At 37.6% G+C, this 23,816-nt stretch overlaps 1 protein-coding gene across 1 annotated transcript in view; it reads left to right on the top strand.

Moving 5' to 3' along the window:
• The window catches only part of LOC124605329 (vacuolar protein sorting-associated protein 13D), a 552,708-nt gene that overhangs the window by 502,613 nt on the left and 26,279 nt on the right, over positions 1 to 23,816 (top strand). The window contains exons 59-62 of the mRNA XM_047136935.1: positions 4,076 to 4,285; positions 4,404 to 4,586; positions 12,091 to 12,265; positions 18,402 to 18,601. Coding sequence (XP_046992891.1) covers positions 4,076 to 4,285; positions 4,404 to 4,586; positions 12,091 to 12,265; positions 18,402 to 18,601 — 768 coding nt within the window. The remainder of the gene's footprint in view (positions 1 to 4,075; positions 4,286 to 4,403; positions 4,587 to 12,090; positions 12,266 to 18,401; positions 18,602 to 23,816) is intronic.

Raw genomic sequence — 23,816 nt, 5'->3', positions numbered from 1 at the left:
GGATTTACTTTGTTGTGATAATCTGTTATATGTACATCAGACCTAGCTACATTTATAAAGTATTCTGGTATTTGAGTTGTATTTGCAATAATATTTCCTTCAATGTCAATTTTTGATATTTCTTGGTTACAGGCTTTAACACCTAACTGAGATTTAATGGCTGACCACACAGCCTTTGTCTTATTTTTATGATTTAAAATTAGCCTGTTATTTGCCAGTTGTTTTGCTGCCATGACAACTCTTTTAAATTTGGTTTTATAGAGTCTAATATACTCAATGAAATTAATATCTATATTATATTTTAGTTCTCTATGCAGTTGCCTTTTCCTTACACTGGAAATTTTTATGCCGTGAGTAATCTACTTTACTTTATCTGTTATATATAAAAACAAAGATGAGGTGACTTACCGAACAAAAGCGCTGGCAGGTCGATAGACACACAAACAAACACAAACATACACACAAAATTCAAGCTTTCGCAACAAACTGTTGCCTCATCAGGAAAGAGGGAAGGAGAGGGGAAGACGAAAGGAAGTGGGTTTTAAAGGAGAGGGTAAGGAGTCATTCCAATCCCGGGAGCGGAAAGACTTACCTTAGGGGGAAAAAGGACAGGTATACACTCGCACACACGCACATATCCATCCACACATACAGGCTTGTGCCTGTATGTGTGGATGGATATGTGCGTGTGTGCGAGTGTATACCTGTCCTTTTTCCCCCTAAGGTAAGTCTTTCCGCTCCCGGGATTGGAATGACTCCTTACCCTCTCCTTTAAAACCCACTTCCTTTCGTCTTCCCCTCTCCTTCCCTCTTTCCTGATGAGGCAACAGTTTGTTGCGAAAGCTTGAATTTTGTGTGTATGTTTGTGTTTGTTTGTGTTTGTTTGTGTGTCTATCGACCTGCCAGCGCTTTTGTTCGGTAAGTCACCTCATCTTTGTTTTTATATATAATTTTTCCCACGTGGAATGTTTCCTTCCATTATATTACTTTATCTGTTTTTTTATTGCTGCAGAGTCTAGGTGAAAATGTTTAATTAAAGGCACCAATAAAACTATTTAGGAATTTCTCAAAGTTTTCGTCACTTGAGTTATAATGATCAAAAGTCCATATTTTCTCTTTTAGCTTCTCACTACATATTAGCAAGTTTTCTTTGCTAAAGTTCCTGCTTATATGGGTTCTCATGCATGTGAGATGTTCCTGTCTGTCTGTGGCAGTTCAGTGAACAATGCACAATAATCTGAAATATCTAGAATTAGACAAAATTTATATTCATCTTCATATACATAATTAGTTAGAACATTGTCAATACATGTTGCTGACTGCCCATTGTCTCTGGTACATTCAAAGAAACTCAATTTGAAACCATATTTCTTTATTAAGTCAGTGAATCTTGAAGCATGGCTACTATCGCATGTGATACCAATATATATGGGAAGGGTATAGAGAGCTACTCACCACATAGAGGAGGCCTTAGCTTCTAGAATAACAGTGACACTCTACTTCTGATGAAGGATATAATCTGAAATGTAAACATTTCTGGCATCCTTTTTCATTCTGTCTGGCAACCACCATCAGTTGAGCCCCTATGATGAGAATGTAATTATGTGACATAATATGAAGAATTACGGCATTATTGTGGTATGGTATCTTAATTGTGAATGTTTTTAAATATTTTTGCTCCAGATGTCAGATATACATTGTGCTTGTACTTACATGGCAATTATATGTCACCATTGCAGGAGGGACTCTCCTTGTAATATAGTAACTGATGTGCAACTTCTACAGCAACAAAGACTCTTACTACACAATAATTGTAAAAACAAAGCATAGGATTATAGACAGAGAGATACTGAACAAAACATCAAAGTTAATGTCCAGACACTCATTGACAAGACACGACACACCCATCAATGAGAAGGATATCAGAAATGACCCACAGAACTATTGTACAATATCCTACATTTACATTTGGTATATAATTAGAACATATTCTGAGCTTATACGTAATGAGGTATCTAGAACAGAATGTCCTTCTCCATTACAACCAGCATGAATTTTGAAAACGTTAGTTGGGCTAATCCCAACTCACGCTGTCTCACACAACTTTCCTTCTGAGCACTTGTGCTGTGGCTAGAAATGTTCTCCATCAACTATTTATAACTTTTCGTTAATCACAGAAGGAGGTTGACAGAGCTTCATGTAGAATTTAATTGTGCAGTACTGTTCATTCTTTTGCTGGTTCATTGTCATAAGACACCAGCAGATACAACTTTACTTCAGATGCTCTCAAAACTCCTGTAGCAACTGCAGCAAGTTTAAAAGTGCATTGAGTCCAAGGCATTATTCAGCCGGTCATGCGGAGGGAGAAGCAAAGACACTGTCAGTTCGTACACAGTCTTACCAGTCTCACGTCTTTTCGTAACACATTTCGTAAGTGTCTCTGCTGTTATACATAAGCGGCGTTCAAAAAGAAACAAGCCACAGTCTGGAATGCGCAAACTGGTGACAGGAGGGTAATATCGTGGTGTGTGTACCAAGGAGTGGTTCCGACCAGAACGTGGAAATTCACAGCCCCTCACTGGAGGGCACGTGTGCATGTCACGTGACTATATAGAGCTAGCAGCAGCATGCATCAATTGTCCAACACTGCCAGTTGCATTGCAAACAGTGACATGGAGGCATCAAAAGAAGAGCAAAGAGGTGTTGTTCATTTTCTGACAGCAGAAGGAGTAGGAGGCATGAGCATTCATTGACGAATGTCACAAGTGTATGGTGAACACTGCATGTCCCTTGCAGTGGTCAAGGCATGGCACAAGCACTTCAGGGAAGGACATTAGCCGATGATGCACAGTCTAGAGCATGACACTGCATTACCAATGGCATTGCCCAGCTGGTGGATGCACTCATTATCCAGGACCTCCAAGTGACAGTGAAAGCCATAGCTGCTGTGGTCTGATTGAACGTCAGAAGTTTTCACACCATCATGAAGAAACAACTGCACATGTGCAAAGTGTGTGCCCAATAACTGCCCCACAGTCTTCAACCACACCAGAAAGCATGTTGAATGGCCAAGTGTCTTGCTCATCTGCAGCGCTATGCTCGGGAAGGGGATGTGTTCCTGGCACGAGTGGTGGCTGGAGATGAGTCATGGTGTCATCACTTTCAACCAGAATCAAAATGACAAAGTCTCCAGTGGAAGCATCCAAGATCACCACCACCTAAAAAAGTCAAGGCCATCCACACAAGTGCAGGAAACATTATGCTAACTTCCTTGTTTGACCAAGATGCCCCCCCCCCCCCTTCTGATTCGCTTCCTGTAGCATGGCACAACAGTGTATGCCCAGCGTTACTTGCAAACCTTGACCATCCTTCGCCAAGCGATCAAATCAAAATGACCCGGCATCCTCACCCATGGGGGTCATTCTGCTCCAGAACAATGCAAAGCCTCATACGCCTAACACAGTCGCGGCAGAAATTCAAATGGGAGGTTGTTGGCCACCCTCCATAGAGTCCATACTTCTCTCCCTGTGATTACGCCATTTTCGGACCCCTTAAAAAGACTCTGAGGGGCAAACGATTCACCTCAGACAATGACTTCCAGCTGTAATTATGCCTCCGGCTTGTTTCTTTTTTAATGCCCCTTGTAATTTTAATCACCTTTTACAAGGGCCTTCAAATGTAGTTAGACCCACTTTTCTTTTCATGCATTTCAGTTTTATGGTTTTTGTCACCTTATGCTACCAAAATCCCTTTGCGATTTCACTGTGTAATTTTCTTATGTTCTTTTTATTGGGTCTTGATGTTTTTATTTTTAGTTTTACTATGAACCTCTGCCATGTTGTTATATAGTATTCCAAGAGGCTTACACAGCTTCTTGTGCTGTCTTCTGTGATGTTAATTTATTGTGAATCCTCCTAGACAGTTAATCTTGACCTTCTGTGATTTCATTTGGTATTATTGCATTTTTCAAATTTAATTATTTCTCATTAGGTTAGGGGTACTGTAACATATAGTTGAGTTACTGTAAAATAGATCATGGTTTGCTTTTTCTAAGTTTCTTTTTTCTAAATTTCAGCGATTGATGGTCTCTGTGAAGAACCTGTCTATTACAATAGAAGAAAGGCTTCTACTGAAACTCTTCCTATTTGTGGGGTACAGCCAGTTGGATGCTGACCAAGAAGCTATGGAAGAAAGTGATGTTGAGACTCAGAGATTGATCACTGAAGCCTCATCAATTAGTACAAAGCGCTATTACTTTGGAAGTTTACGTCTTGAGCCCAGCCAGGTTTGAAATTTTTTTCCAGTGAACTTTATATCAGAAATGTAGACAGTCATCATGATTTCTGTAATTCACACATTGCAGGAAGTCTTTCAGATAGTAATTATCATAATTTCCATTGTAGATTCGGTTGAGTGTATTGACATCTAACAAGTTGGCTCCTGAACTGCGCACTATCAAGCGTAAACTTGGACTGAAGCTAATTAAATTTGAAGATGCCGCAGTTGATTTGGAGCCATACTACAAAACCCATCAGTTTGAGAGCAGTCTTTTCCTCGTTAATTCTATAATCAAACATTTCAAAGAGGTATGTACCAATCACTTTTTAAAAAAATCTAGATGTGTGACATATTTTAGAGTGATATACACTACCTGAAAAAGAAATGGAGGGGGGGGGGGGGGGGGGGGGGGGGGGAGCACCCAGAAGTCATGGTCAGATGTCAGTGTAACTTCATACACATACACACCATGGGTGAGTATGTGAATGATTAGAGTTTTACTTCTCTGTGACAGGTATAATGGCCACCAGAACCCATTAGTGTTGTTACAAGGCCAGGTAGGGTATATAAGCGGCATTAACACTGTCCACTGTCATGTAACTTCATACACATACACACCATGGGTGAGTATGTGAATGATTAGAGTTTTACTTCTCTGTGACAGGTATAATGGCCACCAGAACCCATTAGTGTTGTTACAAGGCCAGGTAGGGTATATAAGCGGCATTAACACTGTCCACTGTCATATGTTGAGTGATCTCTGCGAAGGACATAAAGATGTTGCTTACTTGTGTGAGACAATGTTGTCAGCACCTGACAGAGTTTCAAAAGGTCTTCATTGCGGGTTTCTATTTGGCTGGCTGCCCAAATCATGGAGTGTCCATGTGGCATTAAGAAGTGACAGTGGCCTGATGTTGGACTGCATTGGAATATGAGAGCAGGCATAATCATCATCAGGTTTCCAGCTGACTACGTCTGACCAACACATTGGAGGATCTCTGTATTATGCACCAAGCATTTTGTAACACTTGCCAGAACAAATAATTCATCATTCTGTGTCATTCTGGACCTTTAGTTAGAGACTTGCAACAGCTGGGCTAGGAAAGTACTGTCCCATGTGTAGGTTACAATTAACACCATGACCCAAATAGCTGCAAAATGAAATACTGGCGTAACTGGGAAGCATGGACTGCTGATGATAGTGTCACATTGTGTTCAATGATGAATCACAGTTCTGCAGTACGTGGGGAGAGATCCCACTCTTTCAATATTTTCAAGAGACATAGCAGTGCCACTCCTGGCATCTTGGTCAGGTACGATTTCAGGTGTTCGCTGGTAGCAAGTGAGGGACAACAATCTGTCATGGAAATCCTGTTCCCTCTCATGTGACACTATTGTGGTGCCATTTTTCAACATGACAGTTCTCATCCACACATGGTACACATCTCTATGAACTAGATGCATGATGTTGAGGCACTCCCATGGCCAGCAAGGCGCCCAGATCTTTCTCCAATAGAACATGTGTAGGAGCAGATTAGATGGCAACTCCATACAGTGCCCGTATCTAGGATATCAAGGACCATTTAAAACATTTGTGGATTGTTGGCCTCAGGAGAGGATGCAATGACTTTATGATAACCTTCCCAACCAAATCAGTGCATGCATCCACACCAGAAGGTATGCAATGACATACTGATAAGTGGGCTCAGACTGCCAAGTTCCTTAAAAAATTTTATTACATTTTGCACTCACTGTGAAGTAAAATCATACACTCTCTTATCCTGTGAAGTTTCATTTCATTTCTTAGTCCCCTTCAGGGTGTTTTACTTTTTTTATTGGGCAGTTTATTATGTAAAGAATTTTCCTAATTGAAGGGGTAGGCAGAAGAAAGTACTAACATGAGCATGTTTTAAGATATTGCGTGTTACATGTTTGGTTAAATTCAAAGACAAGAACATACATACCGTAAGAGAAAACAGTATGTATAGTAGACAGAGCTATCTAGCAGTATGTAGGCAGCTACTATGTACTGGCATGACACACACCCGAAAACACAACAGATAATGTGTTCAGTCATATACCTACTAAATTGAGGATTAGTAGTTTCTTCTGCCAATCCCTTCAGTTTACACATGTTAATAGTCTCCTTTCATGCACTTTTTAATTTTGTACTAAAATAGATATTTGTCTAATTAAATATTTTGTGACATTAAGAGGTGTACGTCAATTAGGCATTCAATTATGTATGAGGCCTCTGCAGAAAGTAAGTTTACTAGATTTTTATGTAATTAAAAAAAATATTTTTGAATAAAAAGGAATTGCAGGATATTGTTGATATACTTGTTGACTAGTTTTCCGTGTAATCATTGTCCTGTTCGATGTTCATTGATGAGCCATGGTTCAAGCTTCTTTATGCTCTCCTCGATGAACTCTTCAGCCAGCTCCTTCATCCACTTCAGAACCCCTTTCTGCACCAGCTCGTCAGTTGAACATTTAATTCCACTCTTGTGTGTCTTCAGGTAAGTGAAAAGATGATGATCTGAAGGCATCAAGTCATGGGAAGGTGAGTGGTGGTGCAAAACATCCCAACCAGGTGAGTCCAAGAGTGCTTTCACGGCTAAGGTTTTGTGAGGATGAGCAATCTGGTGCAACAAGCACATTTGCCTCATTGGCATTCCCCTCCTTTTGTTTTGAATGCCCCTTTAGAGTTTTTTTAGGGTCTCACAGTATCACTGTGCATTGATGGTCTCCCCCCGAAGCATAAATTCGACCAAAAATGCCTTTTTGATCCCAAAACATTGAGGCCATCATTTTTTTTACCCAAAATTGTGGTTTCAAATTTTTTGACAGATGGGTAATTGGTGTGATGACTCTGTTTTGTCACAGGCCTGCAATCGGCCGTCCTTGTTTCATCTCCAGTCACAATAGAGCTCAGAAAATCCTTACCTTCCAGTTCAAGTTGCTCAAGAATGTGTGGGCACTATTGACCCAATTTTTCTTGTGTTGCTCAGTCAACTGTTTTGGGACTCATCTTGCACACAGTTTCTGGTATACAACCATTTCTGAGAGTATCTCATATGAGAGAGTTCTGGAGTTTTGTGGAAACATCATTGAAATTTCATCCATTGTCAGTTGTTGACCTTCATGATGTTTTCTCAATTTTTTACATCAATACATCAGTCAGCATAAATGATTTTCCACTCCTGTGTTCATCATAAACATTTGTTCTACCTCAATTAAACTCCCTACACTACTTAAATACACTAGCTCTTTTCATAACACCTTCGCAATAAACCATTTTGATTCACAAAGAAATTTCCTTCAGCATGTGGCTCGCACTTGGCACAATTTCTGACCATCTTCATTCATGCATCTGGACACTATAATGTGAGTGTACCTACCATCCTTTTCCTGTCATGCTTGCTCTGGTCAAGAGACCCCACTCTACCACTCTTTTCTAACCCTCACAAAACAGAAAACCACAGAGTGTTATCTCTGTATGTCCATCTTTTTAGCAATGGTTGTGAGACTCGGCTGTTTGATAGAGGATGTCAAATTAAATGCCTTTCAGCTGTCAATTTTCAACCTTCTTTTATTGGGCAACCAGTTTCAGCATTTTACCGACCGATGTGTAGAAATAATCTACCTCACTTGTGATCTACTAAACTAGTATTGCTGGCCCCTGTTTTGGTCACAAGTGATGCAGATTATTCCTACACATCAGTCAGTGACCTGAAGATGGTGTAGTAAAATGCTGAAACTGGTTGCCCAATAAAATAAGGTTGAAAATTGACAGCTGAAAAGTGTTTAATTTGACATCCTCTACAGAGCTTTATGTTCACAGTACACTTAATTTCTGAACATGCCTTATACAAACGCTACTGCACACTTCCTTGTATGCTCCTGTAATCATATTTACTGCATATAGAATGCATGCTCATCAGCTGCAGTTACCCGCTGACAAATAAGCCTTGTTGGGAAGTGGCTGTAAATAACTGATAGAAAGAACAAGGGAATACATTACTAAAGTTATTCTTTTGCCAAGAGTGATTTTCTGTAGCCACTGTCGTGCACTGGAAGGGAAATAGGTATGTTTTTTTTTCTTCTCCTGTAGCCACTGTCATACACTGGAATGGAAATTTGAGTGTTTTTTTTTTTTTTTTTCCTTTGTTTGCTATGGAGGGGAGGGGGGGGGGGGGTACAAATGTCAGAAATTATTGATGTAGTACCCTTTGAAATTACTAACACTAAGTGTACATATCATGCACTTAACAAAAACACTGCTAATAACAACTGATGATAACAACAACAATGATGGAAAATGTGACAGACATTGCAAGGATAAAAGAAATCTCTAGTTGCTTTGGTATGAGATGTGTGTACAGTAAGGAGGAGCTACTGTATTTATTTTTAAATCAGTTTGAAACGTATTAAAGAGATTAGAATATTAGTTTTATATACAATTTGATTAATAAAATAAATAGAAGCCAGAGAAGGTAGAGAAATGAAAATTAATACAATATATTTCTATAAGGTTGTGGGAGCTGATATTACTATGATATTTTGTAGGCAGGGCAGATAGGCACAACAAAAAGACTACTAAACACTAAGCTTTCAGCCAAAAAGGCTCCTGCCGAAATAGACAAAACACACACACACACACACACACACACACACACACACACACACACACACAGATATATATTCACGCAATTCCAGCTCACACACGCATGACCACTGTCTCTGGCTGCCAGGACCAGACCGTCTCTGTCAGAATTATGTCATAATCCACAAACTGTAAAGTTTTTATTTCTTCTCCCTGCTTCATACGTAAATGTATATATCTCACAAATTGTAGCAAATTTCTAGAAAAAGAGTGAGTATGGATAAATTTAACATGACAGTTAAGCTACCTTTATGCTAAATTTTACTATATGTAATTTTGTTTTGTTTTGTCGATTCCAGAAACATTTTAAATTTAAAATCACTTGATATGTGGTTAGATTGTTTATAAAACTTTTGTATATTGCTGGTGCTGCTGTGTTATTATTTTTGTCATTGTTGTTGGCGTGATCTTCAGTACGAAGATGGGTTTGAAGAAACTCTCCACTTTAGGCTGTTCTGTGTGAGTGCGATCTCTTCATACACATTGTGATCTACATCCACTTGAACCTATTTGCTGTAGTCAAGCTTTGGTGTCCCTGAACAATTTTTATTGCCTTCACTTCCCTCTCTTTTGAAACAGATAACTGATGATTCCTTGATGCCTCAGGATGTGTTTACTCTCCACTTCAGTACCTTTTCATTACATATCTGATCGACCCCTCTAATCTTTCTGCATTCTTAACAAATATTCCATTACTAAAGCTTTTATTTTTTTCTCATTTGAACTGTTTGTCATCCACATTTCACTTACGTATAATGCTAAACTCCTAATTTAAATCAGTCATTAACATATTTCTCTGTTTTTGGAAACACTTTTCTGGCAATTGCAAATCTGCATTTTATGTCTTTACTTGTGCTATTGTTAGTGATTTCGCTGCACAAATACTAGAGCTTGTCTACATCTTTCAGTGTTTTATTCCATACTCCCAGTTCCCCCAAATCATATAATTTAATTCAGTTATATTCCATTCCAGTTTTCTGGGTATTCATCTTATAACCTCTTTTCAAGACACTATCCAGTCTGCTGAACTAATTTTCTAAGTCCTTTGCTGTCTCTGTCAAAATGATGTCATCATCTTCAAACGATAAAGTTTTTATTTTTTCTCTCTAAGCTTAACCATACCGTTGTCAAATTTCTCTGTGTTTTACTTAAATGATTACTCTGTGTACGAACTGAATAACATCGGGGGTAGGCTACAACCATGCCTCACTCCCTTCTCAGCTACTGCTTCGCTTTCATGCCCTTCGACTCTTATGACTACAATCTGACTTCTGTACAATTTTTTGCTACCTTTATTTTATGCCTGCTATCTTCAGAATTTCAAAAAATGTATTTCAGACAACATTTTCTAAAGCTTTCTGTAAATCTACAAATGTTACAATTTAAGGTTTACCATGAGGGATAATAATTAAGAGTATATTTGTTGTTCTTTGGTCTACAAACCAAATGTTACCAATGTTATATTTTCTCGTTGTTTTCCTTTTTGACAGTTCCTTCTTCACTTCCCATTGTCAAGGTGTGTTCTTGTAATCATCCAATCAACATCAGTTTATTAAATTACCTTTATATTACTGAATTATAATCACTGGTAATACGGAAGAATCCTGTAACCTTTTTTCAGTCTATCCTTCAGGACAAGTTATGGTGTCAGTATTGCCTCATATGCTCCCATGTTTATCCAGAATAAATACTGATACCTTTCCTTGGCTTATCCAAAACAGATGCTTAATTTAAAGTACATGTGGAAATTTGCAATTGACATGGAGAAGTTTGTGAAGTTTTTATGTGCCACAGTTATTTGTGTAATGTATGTATGCATCCTCCCAGAAATGCAGGTGGAGGAAAGCAATTGAAATGACATTCACTAGAATAAATTGCAGAAGTGTCTAAAATGTTGCAGATGAATATAATCTGTATTTAAACAGGTGTAACCATCAAAAGATGGCAATAAAATAAAACCTTTTTTAAAAGTATTTGTAGCTGGTTGCGTTCAGCATCAACAATCCTTAATTGAAGAACAAGCACAGAGGTCAACACAATCCATCATGGATAAAATAACATAAACAAGTAATTTTTCATTATGTCATTTATTCTTAAAGCAAAAGAATAGTGTTCTCATAATAATCAGTATAAAATACACCATTATATTTCTGCTGAATTTCCTGTTGTGGTAATGATTTAATCAACACCTGTATAATGCCAAATTGTTTATTACTTTGGTCTTTTCATCTGTGGTTGTTTATTCAACTGATGATGTGTAAACTTTTGAAAATGTAGGAGCAGACTTATTAATCTTTCATCAACTTAGGATTAATTTCCATTGGTAATCAACCATCTGAAAGCTAGAACTTTATCACTATTCTGTATTTCATTTGATAAAAAGACATAAAACAAGATAGTTGTGCACATTAACTTAATAAAATTTAATATTCATCTAGATTTACAACTGTACTCTGCAAACCATTGCTACAAGCATGGCAGAGTGGTACTTCCCATTGTGCCAGTTTTAGGACTTTTTCTGATCCATTCACATATGGCTTGTAGGAAGAAATATTGCTTAAATGCTTTATGTGTGTCGTAATTACTCTTATCTATCCCTGCGCTCCCTACAGGAACAGTATATGGAGGTTTGTGCAGTAATATATTCCCTGATTAATCATTTAAAGCTGTATCAAGAAACTTTCTAAATAGGCGTTCACAGGATAGTTTGCATCTATCTTCAGGCATCTGCCAGTTAAGTTCATTCAGCATCACCTTGATACTCTCCTGTGGATCTGGAGGAGGAGGAGGAGGAGGAGGAGGAAAGTACTAGAGAAAGACGTGACTCAACTTTGTTAGAGTAAACAACAACGAAGTCTGTCAACTGCCTGTTAAAGATTGCGAGAATGTGTGCAGAATTGCATAAATTTGGTGATGTTTTTTTCATTTTCATAAGGTTTCTTGCAAATAATTTATTGTGGTTTCGTCCAGAATTCAGCTGACCATTAAGTTCTTGGACGCATTATGCACATTAGCCTGGAGACTTATTGCTGAAAAATTGTTTTTCTGAATGTCTTGGTGTGATTCTGCATGTTATATAGTGGGGATATAATCTGCCAGTTTTCTTATTACTGATCTAACTAAAATTTCAAATCACTCATTTTCAGGAACTGAAGTGGCAGGCAGCTATCATCTTGGGATCTGTTGATTTTTTGGGAAACCCCCTTGGCCTTGTGAACGATGTGTCTGAGGGGATGTCTGGTCTTATTTTTGAGGGCAATGTTACTGCACTTCTGAGGAATGTTACACATGGCCTTTCCAATTCAGCTGCTAAAGTCACTGGTAAGTTATTTAGTTAATTGTTGTTTTCATATCTGAGTGTGTTATTTATGAAAATGCATGGTGTGTGTGTGTGTGTGTGTGTATGTGTGTGTGTGTGTGTGTGTGTGTGTGCATGCAAAACAAAATGGCGCAGCGGAGTATCGTGCGATGATTCATTTTCATTCATGGAAATGTTACAGCTGTGATTGGACAATCCAGCTGTCTCCTGGAGCCTTCTGGATTGGCTGTCACAACCACATCATTTTCAAATTTTAGAAAGATTCTGTTAGTTAGAGTAAAGCAGTGATGAGTATAACAAGCTAAAAATCAAACAAAAACAGTCTCAATCGCATTTTCAGATTTTTATTCATTAGCAACTGGTTTTGGTCCTTTCCTCAGACCATCTTCAGGCATTTTCCACCCTAATGACTGTTGATGACAGGAAAAGCCTGAAGATGATCCAAGGAAAGGTTCAAAACTGATTGCTATTAATAATAATAATAATAATAATAATAATAATAATAATATAAAACCCGTGGAGGCCCGGGAAAAGAATAGGCCTCCGGTATGTTCTGCCAGTCGTAAAAGGCGACGAAAAGAACAAACCACTAATAGGGCTAACCCCCCTTTTTGTGTGATTAGTTGGTTCAGGACAGAACTAAGGAAGCCTCGGACAAGCGCTGTCATGGTCGGGGACAATGCTTGAACCCTATGCCTGTCCGCAATCGTAACGACACTGCTAGCCACACGGAAAATGATTTAAATCCAAATAGAGATGGTTTGCAGGATATGCTTCCTGCAACCACTCTAGAAGGAAAACAAAGACAGAGGATGAGATGGTTAGATGAAGTTAACCGACACCTCATGTTCTGTTATTACCAAGCAACAAACTTAGGAACCAATACAACTGGATACAGATCACAAATATACACAACATTTATTACCAGATACCCAGAATTAAAATATTTAACAGAACAACGACTAGCTGATCAGATCCGTGTAATAATCAAAAATAACAGGATACCCCAGTCAGAATTAGAAAACATCAAACAACAAGTACAACAAATACTGGAACAAAATAATGTGCAATCAGAAGAAGAAGACAATACAGTAATGGACTCAAACATCCCAGAGCAAACAAACAAAGGACAACACGCATCAATTAAACAATCAGAGGAAAACGAAATATTAAGACAGCCACCAGAACAAGCACAAATAGAACACGAAGTGACACACATGTTAGATATAGAAGAAAAATTTCAGCTGACAAATATAGAATACAAAGACACAAATACAGACATTAGACCATTCTTGCATAGACCACCAAATAACCCACAAGTCGAAACAACAATAACAACTATCAACACAATCATACACAACAAAATAAATGAAAATACAACTATGGAAGAGTTACAACTATTGGTTTATATAGGAGCACTCACTACACTAAATATACACACTAGGCAGAGATCAGAACCAATCAACACACAGAAGAAACCCACGAAACCAGCATGGCAACACAGGCTACAGACCAGACCAGACTCGTTCGACCTATACTTGAGTATTGCTCATCAGTGTGGGATCCGTACCAGATCGGTTTGACGGAGGAGATAGAGAAGATCCAAAGAAGAGCGGCGCGTTTCGTCACAGGGTTATTTGGTAACCGTGATAGCGTTACGGAGATGTTTAATAAACTCAAGTGGCAGACTCTGCAAGAGAGGCGCTCTGCATCGCGGTGTAGCTTGCTCGCCAGGTTTCGAGAGGGTGCATTTCTGGATGAGGTATCGAATATATTGCTTCCCCCTACTTATACCTCCCGAGGAGATCACGAATGTAAAATTTGAGTGATTAGAGCGCGCACGGAGGCTTTCAGACAGTCGTTCTTCCTGCGAACCATACGCGACTGGAACAGGAAAGGGAGGTAATGACAGTGGCACGTAAAGTGCCCTCCGCCACACACCGTTGGGTAGCTTGCGGAGTATAAATGTAGATGTAGATGTAGAATACAAAAACTGAGAAAAAGACATCAGACAGCTAACACAATTTATAAGAAATGAAATATCAGACAAAAAACGAAAAAAGTAAAGTCTCACAACAAGAAGCGATAGAGCAATTAGATGAAAAGAAGCAGAAATTGCAAGCATTGGCCAAACGACTTAGAAAATACAAAAAAAAGTGAAAATAGAAGGAAACAAAACCAAAAGAAATTTTACCAGACAATAGATAACACACACATTAAAATAGACAATCCACCAAACATAACAGATTTGGAACACTTCTGGAGCAACATATGGTCAAACCCAGTACAGCATAACAGGCATGCACAGTGGATACAAGCAGAAACAGATGCATACAAGATGATACCACAAATGCCTGAAGTGATAATTTTGCAACATGAAGTCACCCAAGCAATTAATTCTACTCCCAATTGGAAAGCCCCTGGAAAAGATAAAATAGCAAATTTCTGGCTAAAGAAGTTCACCTCAACACATTCACATTTAACTAAATTATTTAACAGTTACATTGCAGACCCATACACATTTCCTGATACACTTACACATGGAATAACTGAAACCTAAAGATCAAGCAGACACAGCAAACCCAGCTAAATATTGCCCCATAACATGCCTACCAACAATATACAAAATATTAACTTCAGTCATTACACAGAAATTAATGACACATACAACACAGAACAAAATTATAAATGAAGAACAAAAAGGCTGTTGCAAAGGAGCACGAGGATGTAAAGAGCAACTGATAATAGATGCAGAGGTGACATATCAAGCTAAAACTAAACAAAGGTTGCTACACTATGCATACGTTGATTACCAAAAAGCTTTTGATAGTGTACCCCACTCATGGTTACTACAAATGTTGAAAATATACAAAGTAGATCCTAAATTGATACAGTTCCTAAACATAGTAATGAAAAATTGGAAAACCACACTTAATATCCAAACAAATTCAAATAATGTCACATCACAGCCAATACAGATTAAGCATGTAATATAACAAGGAGACTCATTAAGTCCTTTCTGGTTCTGCCTTGCTCTGAACCCACTATCCAACATACTAAATAATATAAATTATGGATACAATATTACTGGAACATACCCACACAAAATCACACATTTGCTATTCATGGATGATCTAAAACTACTGGCAGCAACAAATCAACAACTCAACCAATTACTAAAGATAACAGAAGTATTCAGCAATCATATTAATATGGCTTTTGGAACAGACAAATGTAAGAAAAATAGCATAGTCAATGGAAAACACACTAAACAAGAAGATTACATATTGGATAACCACAGCGACTGCATAGAAGCGATGGAAAAAGCAGATGCCTATAAATATCTAGGATACAGACAAAAAATAGGAATAGATAATACAAATATTAAAGAAGAACTAAAAGAAAAATATAGACAAAGACTAACAAAAATACTGAAAACAGAATTGACAGCAAGAAACAAAACAAAAGCTATAAATACTTACGCTATACCAATATTGATGTACTCATTTGGAGTAGTGAAATGGAGTAACACAGACCTAGAAGCACTCAATACACTTACATGATCACAATGCCACAAATATAGAATACATCACATACATTCAGCAACAGAAAGATTCACTTTAAGCAGAAAGGAAGGAGGAAGGGGATTCATCGATATAAAAAACGTACATTATGGACAGGTAGACAATTTAAGAAAATTCTTTCTAGAACGAGCAGAAACTAGCAAAATACACAAAGCAATCACTCATATAAATACAGGGCTATTACAAATGATTGAAGCAATTTCATAAATTCACTGTAGCTCAATTCATTGACATATGGTCACGACACACTACAGATACGTAGAAAAACTCGTAAAGTTTTGTTCGGCTGAAGCCGCACTTCAGGTTTCTGCCGCCAGAGCACTCGAGAGCGCAGTGAGACAAAATGGCGACAGGAGCCGAGAAAGCGTATGTCGTGCTTGAAATGCACTCACATCAGTCAGTCATAACAGTGCAACGACACTTCAGGACGAAGTTCAACAAAGATCCACCAACTGCTAACTCCATTTGGCGATGGTATGCGCAGTTTAAAGCTTCTGGATGCCTCTGTAAGGGGAAATCAACGGGTCGGCCTGCAGTGAGCGAAAAAACGGTTGAACGCGTGCGGGAAAGTTTCACGCGTAGCCCGCGGAAGTCGACGAATAAAGCAAGCAGGGAGCTAAAGCAGAAGCCTTACCGTTTACAATTGCTACAAGCCCTGACACCCGATGACAAAGTCAAACGCTTTGAATTTTCGGCGCGGTTGCAACAGCTCATGGAAGAGGATGCGTTCAGTGCGAAACTTGTTTTCAGTGATGAAGCAACATTTTTTCTTAATGGTGAAGTGAACAGACACAATGTGCGAATCTGGGCGGTAGAGAATCCTCACGCATTCGTGCAGCAAATTCGCAATTCACCAAAAGTTAACGTGTTTTGTGCAATGTCACGGTTTAAAGTTTATGGCCCCTTTTTCTTCTGCGAAAAAAACGTTACAGGACACGTGTATCTGGACATGCTGGAAAATTGGCTCATGCCACAACTGGAGACCAACAGCGCCGACTTCATCTTTCAACAGGATGGTGCTCCACCCACTTCCATCATGATGTTCGGCATTTCTTAGACAGGAGATTGGAAAACCGATGGATCGGTCGTGGTGGAGATCATGATCAGCAATTCATGTCATGGCCTCCACGCTCTCCCGACTTAACCCCATGCTATTTCTTTCTGTGGGGTTATGTGAAAGATTCAGTGTTTAAACCTCCTGTACCAAGAAACGTGCCAGAACTGCGAGCTCGCATCAACGATGCTTTCGAACTCATTGATGGGGACATGCTGCGCCGAGTGTGGGAGGAACTTGATTATCGGCTTGATGTCTGCCGAATCACTAAAGGGGCACATATCGAACATTTGTGAATGCCTAAAAAACTTTTTGAGTTTTTGTATGTGTGTGCAAAGCATTGTGAAAATATCTCAAATAATAAAGTTATTGTAGACCTGTGAAATCGCTTCAATCATTTGTAATAACCCTGTACATCGGCTACACCACTGCAATTTCATAACCACTTATACAACCCTTGAGATCATATAACATCAACAGATACGAAAAAAGTAAATTGGAAAAAGAAAACAATACATGGCAAGCACACGTATCATCTAACACAGCCACACATCGATCAAGACGCATCCAACACATGGCTAAGAAAAGGCAATATATACAGTGAGACGGAAGGATTCATGATTACAATACAGGATCAAACAATAAACACGAGATATTACAGCAAGCATGTTATTAAAGATCCCAATACCACAACAGATAAATGCAGAATTGCAAACAGTAGATCACATCACAAGCAAATACAGAATACCCCAGAAGACATGACAATGTAGCAAAAATAATACATCAACAGCTTGTCTTACAACATAAACTTATAAAACAACATGTTCCCACATACAAGTATGCACCACAAAATGTACTGGAGAATGATGAATACAAATTATACTGGAACAGAACGATTATAACAGATAAAACAACACCACATAATAAACCTGACATCATACTCACCAACAAAAAGAAGTAATTAACACAACTAATCGAAATATCCATACCCAATACAACAAATATACAAAAGAAAACAGGAGAAAAAATTGAAAAATACATTCAGCTGGCTGAGGAAGTCAAGGACATGTGGCATCAGGATAAAGTTGACATTATACCAATTATACTGTCAACTACAGGAGTCATACCACACAATATCCACCAGTGCATCAACACAATACAACTACATCCAAACTTATATATACAACTACAGAAATCTGTAATTATTGATTCATGTTCAATTACGCGAAAGTTCCTAAATGCAATGTATCGTATACCGTACAGTTAAAAGGAAGTCACGCTTGATCAAGGTCCGCGTCACTTTCCATTTTTGACCAGACATAACATCTGAGAAAAGAAAGAGTAATAATAATAATAATGAAAAAAAAAGTTGAAAACATGATCAAAACTCTTTTTATTTGATTCTTTTGCAACATTTTCACTTCTGCTGAAAATGAATTGCTGCAGTATGCTTCACGATAACTAGTGACTGAGAATTAATCGTGACTTTTTGTGCTTCAGGATCTCTGTCTGATGGCTTAGGTAGAGTCATTCTGGATGACAAACATGAGGAGACCAGACAGCGGATACGCAAAGTCAGAAACAGCAGTAGTGGTGAACATTTGGTAGCTGGACTCAAAGGCCTAGGTTTTGGCCTACTTGGAGGTGTTACCAGTGTCTTTAAGCAGACATATGAAGGAGCTGCAAATGATGGCATGCAGGTAAAGTTTACGTTATACTGAGAAGTTACATGGCATTTGTAGCACAATGGTGTATGAAGGGAAAAAATTAAAATTCATTCTTGAATAGTATTGCTGAAGTAAGTATTAAATACTGTAGAGTTGAAGCAATGTCACACATACCAATATTTCATGGTGTAAAGTAGCCTAGTCCAACTTAAAAACTGCTGCCAGTGAGTGAGATGTCTAATTCAGCTGTATTGCAGTAATTTTAAATCACGATAAGTGCTTCTTCAAGACTGCACAGTTGTCATACCTCAATGGCACTGCACTGCTGCTGGATGAACCTGATTGTTGTCTGCAGCAACATGTTGTAAGGCTTAATAAAGTACTCTCTGTGTGAAAAGGACTTATATCCCAAGGACAGAAAAGTATATTGTGTACTGGAGTACAACTCGCACACCTGAATAGCAGTGTATGCTACAGCTTCTTCATATTGATTGCCTTTTTTTAAAGCTGAGATATTAACCATGTTTGCAACATCTCCAAATACAAATTTCTGTTTCTTACTCTATGTTCTTTTTTAAAAAAGGAAAAAAGAGCATTCCATGAAGTTTTGGGAAAAAAATCAAAAATCACTTTAAAAAAGAGGTCCGTATTGGTATTATGATGAAATTCAAATGTAAATATGGCTACGTGCTGACCATTTACAAGTGTTTTTTTAACACAGATGTGAATTAGTAATTAGTACCCACTACCTTTTACATATTACAAAAATAGAAATTTTTCTACAGAATAGAGAAACTTTTTCAGTTTGTTTCCAAGTTTAACTTGGTTGTCCGTCAAACGTTTGTGTTCAAAACTTTTGGTGGCAGCATTGTGCACCCCTTTTTGTGTTAAAGACAACCTTAATGTGGACTAACGAATGTCTTTTTTAATTATTAATATCCTGAAATATCAGGTATGGCAAGATTGATTGTAAATCTTTTTGTTGATTACCAGTTTCGACATATCTGTGCTGTCATCACTGGATCTTGTAACATGTTAGCAGAATGTGTTACAAGATCCAACGATGAAAGCACAGATCTGTTGAAACTGGTAATCAATAAAAATATTTAAAAGTGATCTTGGCATACCTGATATTTCAGAATAATATAACAATTAGATTGCCCCCCAGCTGTTAGCAGTGTGTCTAACATACATGTCTTTTTTTTTTATTGTATTGTAATTATGGACATCGTTATTCCTTTTCAACTGTGGTGGGTTATTTACGACAAACTTCATGAGGGGATAAATATGCTATTAAGTAATTGTCAAAATGCCTAACTCCTTGCACAGGTGTCTGCAACGTAATCATGGGTTAGAACCACATATTATTTATTCTTACAGCATATTTTTGAACAACGAAGATTTTCTTTGTTAAAGATGAGTTACCTCAAAACATTATTCCATATGCTATTGTTGAATTAAAATATGTAGAATGTGCCCACCTACTGATTTTTCTTTCCGTAAGACGTGGAATGGTTAAAGTGCAAATGTGACTGAACTACAGTATGTTGTTTAGGAGTTCAAATATGTGTTTATTCTCATCAGTAAGGGCATCTAAAAATTTTGAAGTTTCTCCCTTAGTTATTATTTCCTCACTATGTGTTACACTTAACTTTGGTGTAGTACCTATAGCTGCATCTGTAGCTCGTGGTCTTGTGGTAGTTTTCATGCTTCCCGTGCACGAGTTCCCGGGTTCGAGTCCCAGTGGGAGCGGGGATTTTTCCCTGCCTCGAGACGACTGGATGTTGTTGTGTCATTTTCGTTATCACCATCATCATTCATCCCATTATGGTCGGAGGAAGCCAATGGCAAACCACCTCCGCTGGGACCATGTCTAGTACGGTGGTGCGGCTCCTCGGAGTATGGGACCTCATCATCATTACCTCAAGCTGTGCAGTATGTTATGTCTTTATGAAATTTAGTGGAAGATCATTTACAGAAAATCATTCAGTAATACTTTTCAAAACTATTTACCATTTCTTCTGTTGTGTGTATTTTTGGGTTCATCTGCAAAAAGAAATAACTGTGCTTGCTTCGTATTAGATGGAAGGTTGCTTACAAACATGAGGAACAATAGTGGTCCTAACATTGAGAATTTTGGAATCCCAGAAATGATTTTTCAAGAATCTCCCTGCTTATATGGGTTGAATTATTAAGTTCATTTTACTGCATTCTCATCATTAGGTATAACATCCATTGGTTGGCTATACCATCAACTCCATAAGATCTTTGTTTATCTAGAAGAATAATTTGATTTACATTGTGCATTAGATAGGTGCAGTTTCATTATTTAATGCTCGTAAAATGTGGCGAATGAATGTGTAAATGGCATTCTCAGTTCAGCAACTCTTCTGACAATCGAACAGTGATTTACTGACAATACTGTTGCTGTTCCGGTGTGATATTGTTCTAGAGTACACCACCTTCTCAAAATTTTTGGAAAATGATGTCAGTAGTGAAAAAGTTCTGTAGTTATTGATCGATTGATTGATTTTTATTGTTGTAGAGACCTCAGAGTTCATCTGAGGCATTACAAAAGTCAATGTTACATAGTATAAATGTTACACAAATAATTACAAAAACAAGAAAAATATTACACAACATAAATATGACACAGATAATTAAGGTACCTTCACACAAAAAAAAAACAGAGAAACTTCTGGTACAAATTTATATTGCATAGTAAATTTAGCCAATTACAGACTTACTCATATATAGAAGCATATAAAAACTAATCACAAAGTGTAGTCATACCATATTCTTTGCCTCCCTTAAAAATTCATCAGTTTCATAAATGCTGAGCTCAAGAAGAAATTCTTTTACTTTTTTTTTTTTTAATTGTTGAATTGGAAGATCCCTGATATGTTGGGGTATTGCATTAAAAAATTTTATGGACTTGTATAAGAAGCACTTTTGTGGTTTTTTTTTATAGTTACATCAGAAAGAAACTAGGTCCTGCTTGTTTTTTGTGTTATAATTATGTCGCATGTCATACTGTTGATAACTCTGATAGTTTTCCTTAATATGGATTACACACTGTAGTATAAATATTGACGCCAGGGTCATAATCTGTAATTTTTTAAAGCTTGGCCTACAGTGAGCTCTGGGTGCCAAGCTACATATAAGTCTTATTGCCTTCTTTTGTAGTTTGAAGACATTAGCTGCCTTGCTTTGATGTCCCCACAGTATTGTACCACAGGAAATGTGACTGTGTATTAAAGCAAAATAAACCACTTTAAGTACTGGCACGTTTAGACAAAGACGCAGCTTCCTTAGAGCAAATATTCCTTTGCTAATGTTGCTTCCCACTTTTTCTCTATGGCTACCCCAGGATAATTTTGAATCAATTGAGATTCCAAGAAAATTAACAGCATTTGAGCTCTGCTCAAGTTCAGTGTTATTATTCCACAATACATACAGGTCTTTTATTTTTTTATTTATTTATTTTTTTTTTTTTCGGTTGACACAAAGGGAATTAGCTTCACACCAATTTTCAGCTTTGACAGTGCACTGGTCTGCTTCATATTTCACCTTCTGTGCTGTTTCTGCAGTTATACAGACTGCAAGATCATCTGCAAATAAGTAAGTCCTAGTTGACGGCCCAACTATGTTACATGGTAAGTCATTTATATAAATAATAAATAGAATTGGGCTAAGTACAGAACCTTGTGGGGACAGCCATGCCCACAGGTAAGTAATCTGATTCTGCACCATTAAAAACCACCTTCTACACTCTATTACTTAGATAAGATTTTATCAATTCCAGAGCACTTCCTGTAAAGCCATTGCAGTTTGTTCAATAAGATTTCATGAGACACAGTGTCGAAAGCTTTTGATAAATCAGAGAGTTTATTCTGAACCACTAGCTTGCTTTCTAGTTGCTTCACACACTGTGTTAAAAGTAATAAGGCAGATTTATCAGTTCCTAACCCTGATCTGAAGCCAAATTGACTATCAGTGAAGATTTTGTTTTCTTCAAAGTACTTTACTATTTGATTATTTAATATAGCTTCTATCACTTTAGACAAGATTGGCACAATCGAAACAGGCCTAAAATTATCACAACTTGAGAGGCTGCCTTTTTTGTGTATTGGAGTGACTTTAACAAACTTTAGTGCCTTTGGGAACTGAGCCTCCAAAATATATGTATTTACTACATGTGTTATCAATTCTGGCAGTTGAACTGAATCACACTTTAACATGGCTGAACTTAAACCATAAACGTCATTACTAAAACTGTTCTTCATTTTCCTCAGTATATTAGTAACATCCTGTACCTTGACCAGTTGAAAGCTAAATGTACTTTCAGGCTTTGTGGTGTTTCTCAGGTAGTATTTATGGTCAGTGGATATATTGGAAGTGCCAATCACCTTTATCATCTCCTATTGCCTTTCTTATAGAGGGGTTTAATGATGGAATTATATCAAGCTCTCTGGAAAAGCTCTAAGTTAGTGATGCATTACGTCTTATATGTGAATAATTTTTTAATATTCTGTTGGAAACACCACCACATGCAAGTGGGGTTTTACTTTTGAGAGGAGGTAAAATTTTTATAGTTTCAAAAAGCAGAGTGAGTGAGACATCCTATGATTGAATTTTATGAAAGCTGCTTTTTCAACATTGTGCTTCAATTTTTGTCTTGAATTGATTTTCCCTATATTTTCTACTACATTTAAGAAATGAATATTAAATAGATCTGCCACCAGTGACTCACCATTTATAGCCTTTCCATTTAAATTACTATGGATGTTATTCTGTTCTGTGACCAGTTGTCATTTCTTTCATTTCATTATTTTCCATATAGAAATAAAGTCTATTGTCAGAATAATGTTTTGATCTAGTAAATAGATTGTGGCTTGAATTCTACAAGTACTTATAATGTGAGCAGCAGTAATGGTACTGTACACCCACATACAGGTAATTTGTTTCCCAAATATTTCAAGATGATGATTTGTGAGTTAGGAGCCTGTCATCCATTATCAATTTCAGTATAATTTGTCAGCATCAGCAGTTTCAAATCAGAGTACTCTTATTATGTTCAAGACACTTCCTTCCAACTGTTTGGAGGTCATAATTGCATAATACTTGTTGCATCTGCCATTTGGTGGTGCCAAATGGCAAGAAATTCAAAGAACTTTGCATATACAGGCTGGGTGGCTCCAGAGCGTGAGCTGGTCAGCACCATCAGTCCCCTGTCATTGTAAGCTCT

Source organism: Schistocerca americana, chromosome 3 (genome assembly GCF_021461395.2).
Source record: "Schistocerca americana isolate TAMUIC-IGC-003095 chromosome 3, iqSchAmer2.1, whole genome shotgun sequence".
Lineage (NCBI taxonomy): Eukaryota > Metazoa > Arthropoda > Insecta > Orthoptera > Acrididae > Schistocerca > Schistocerca americana.
Note: the sequence above shows the minus strand (reverse complement) of the source record. Positions and strands in the feature narration are given on the sequence as shown.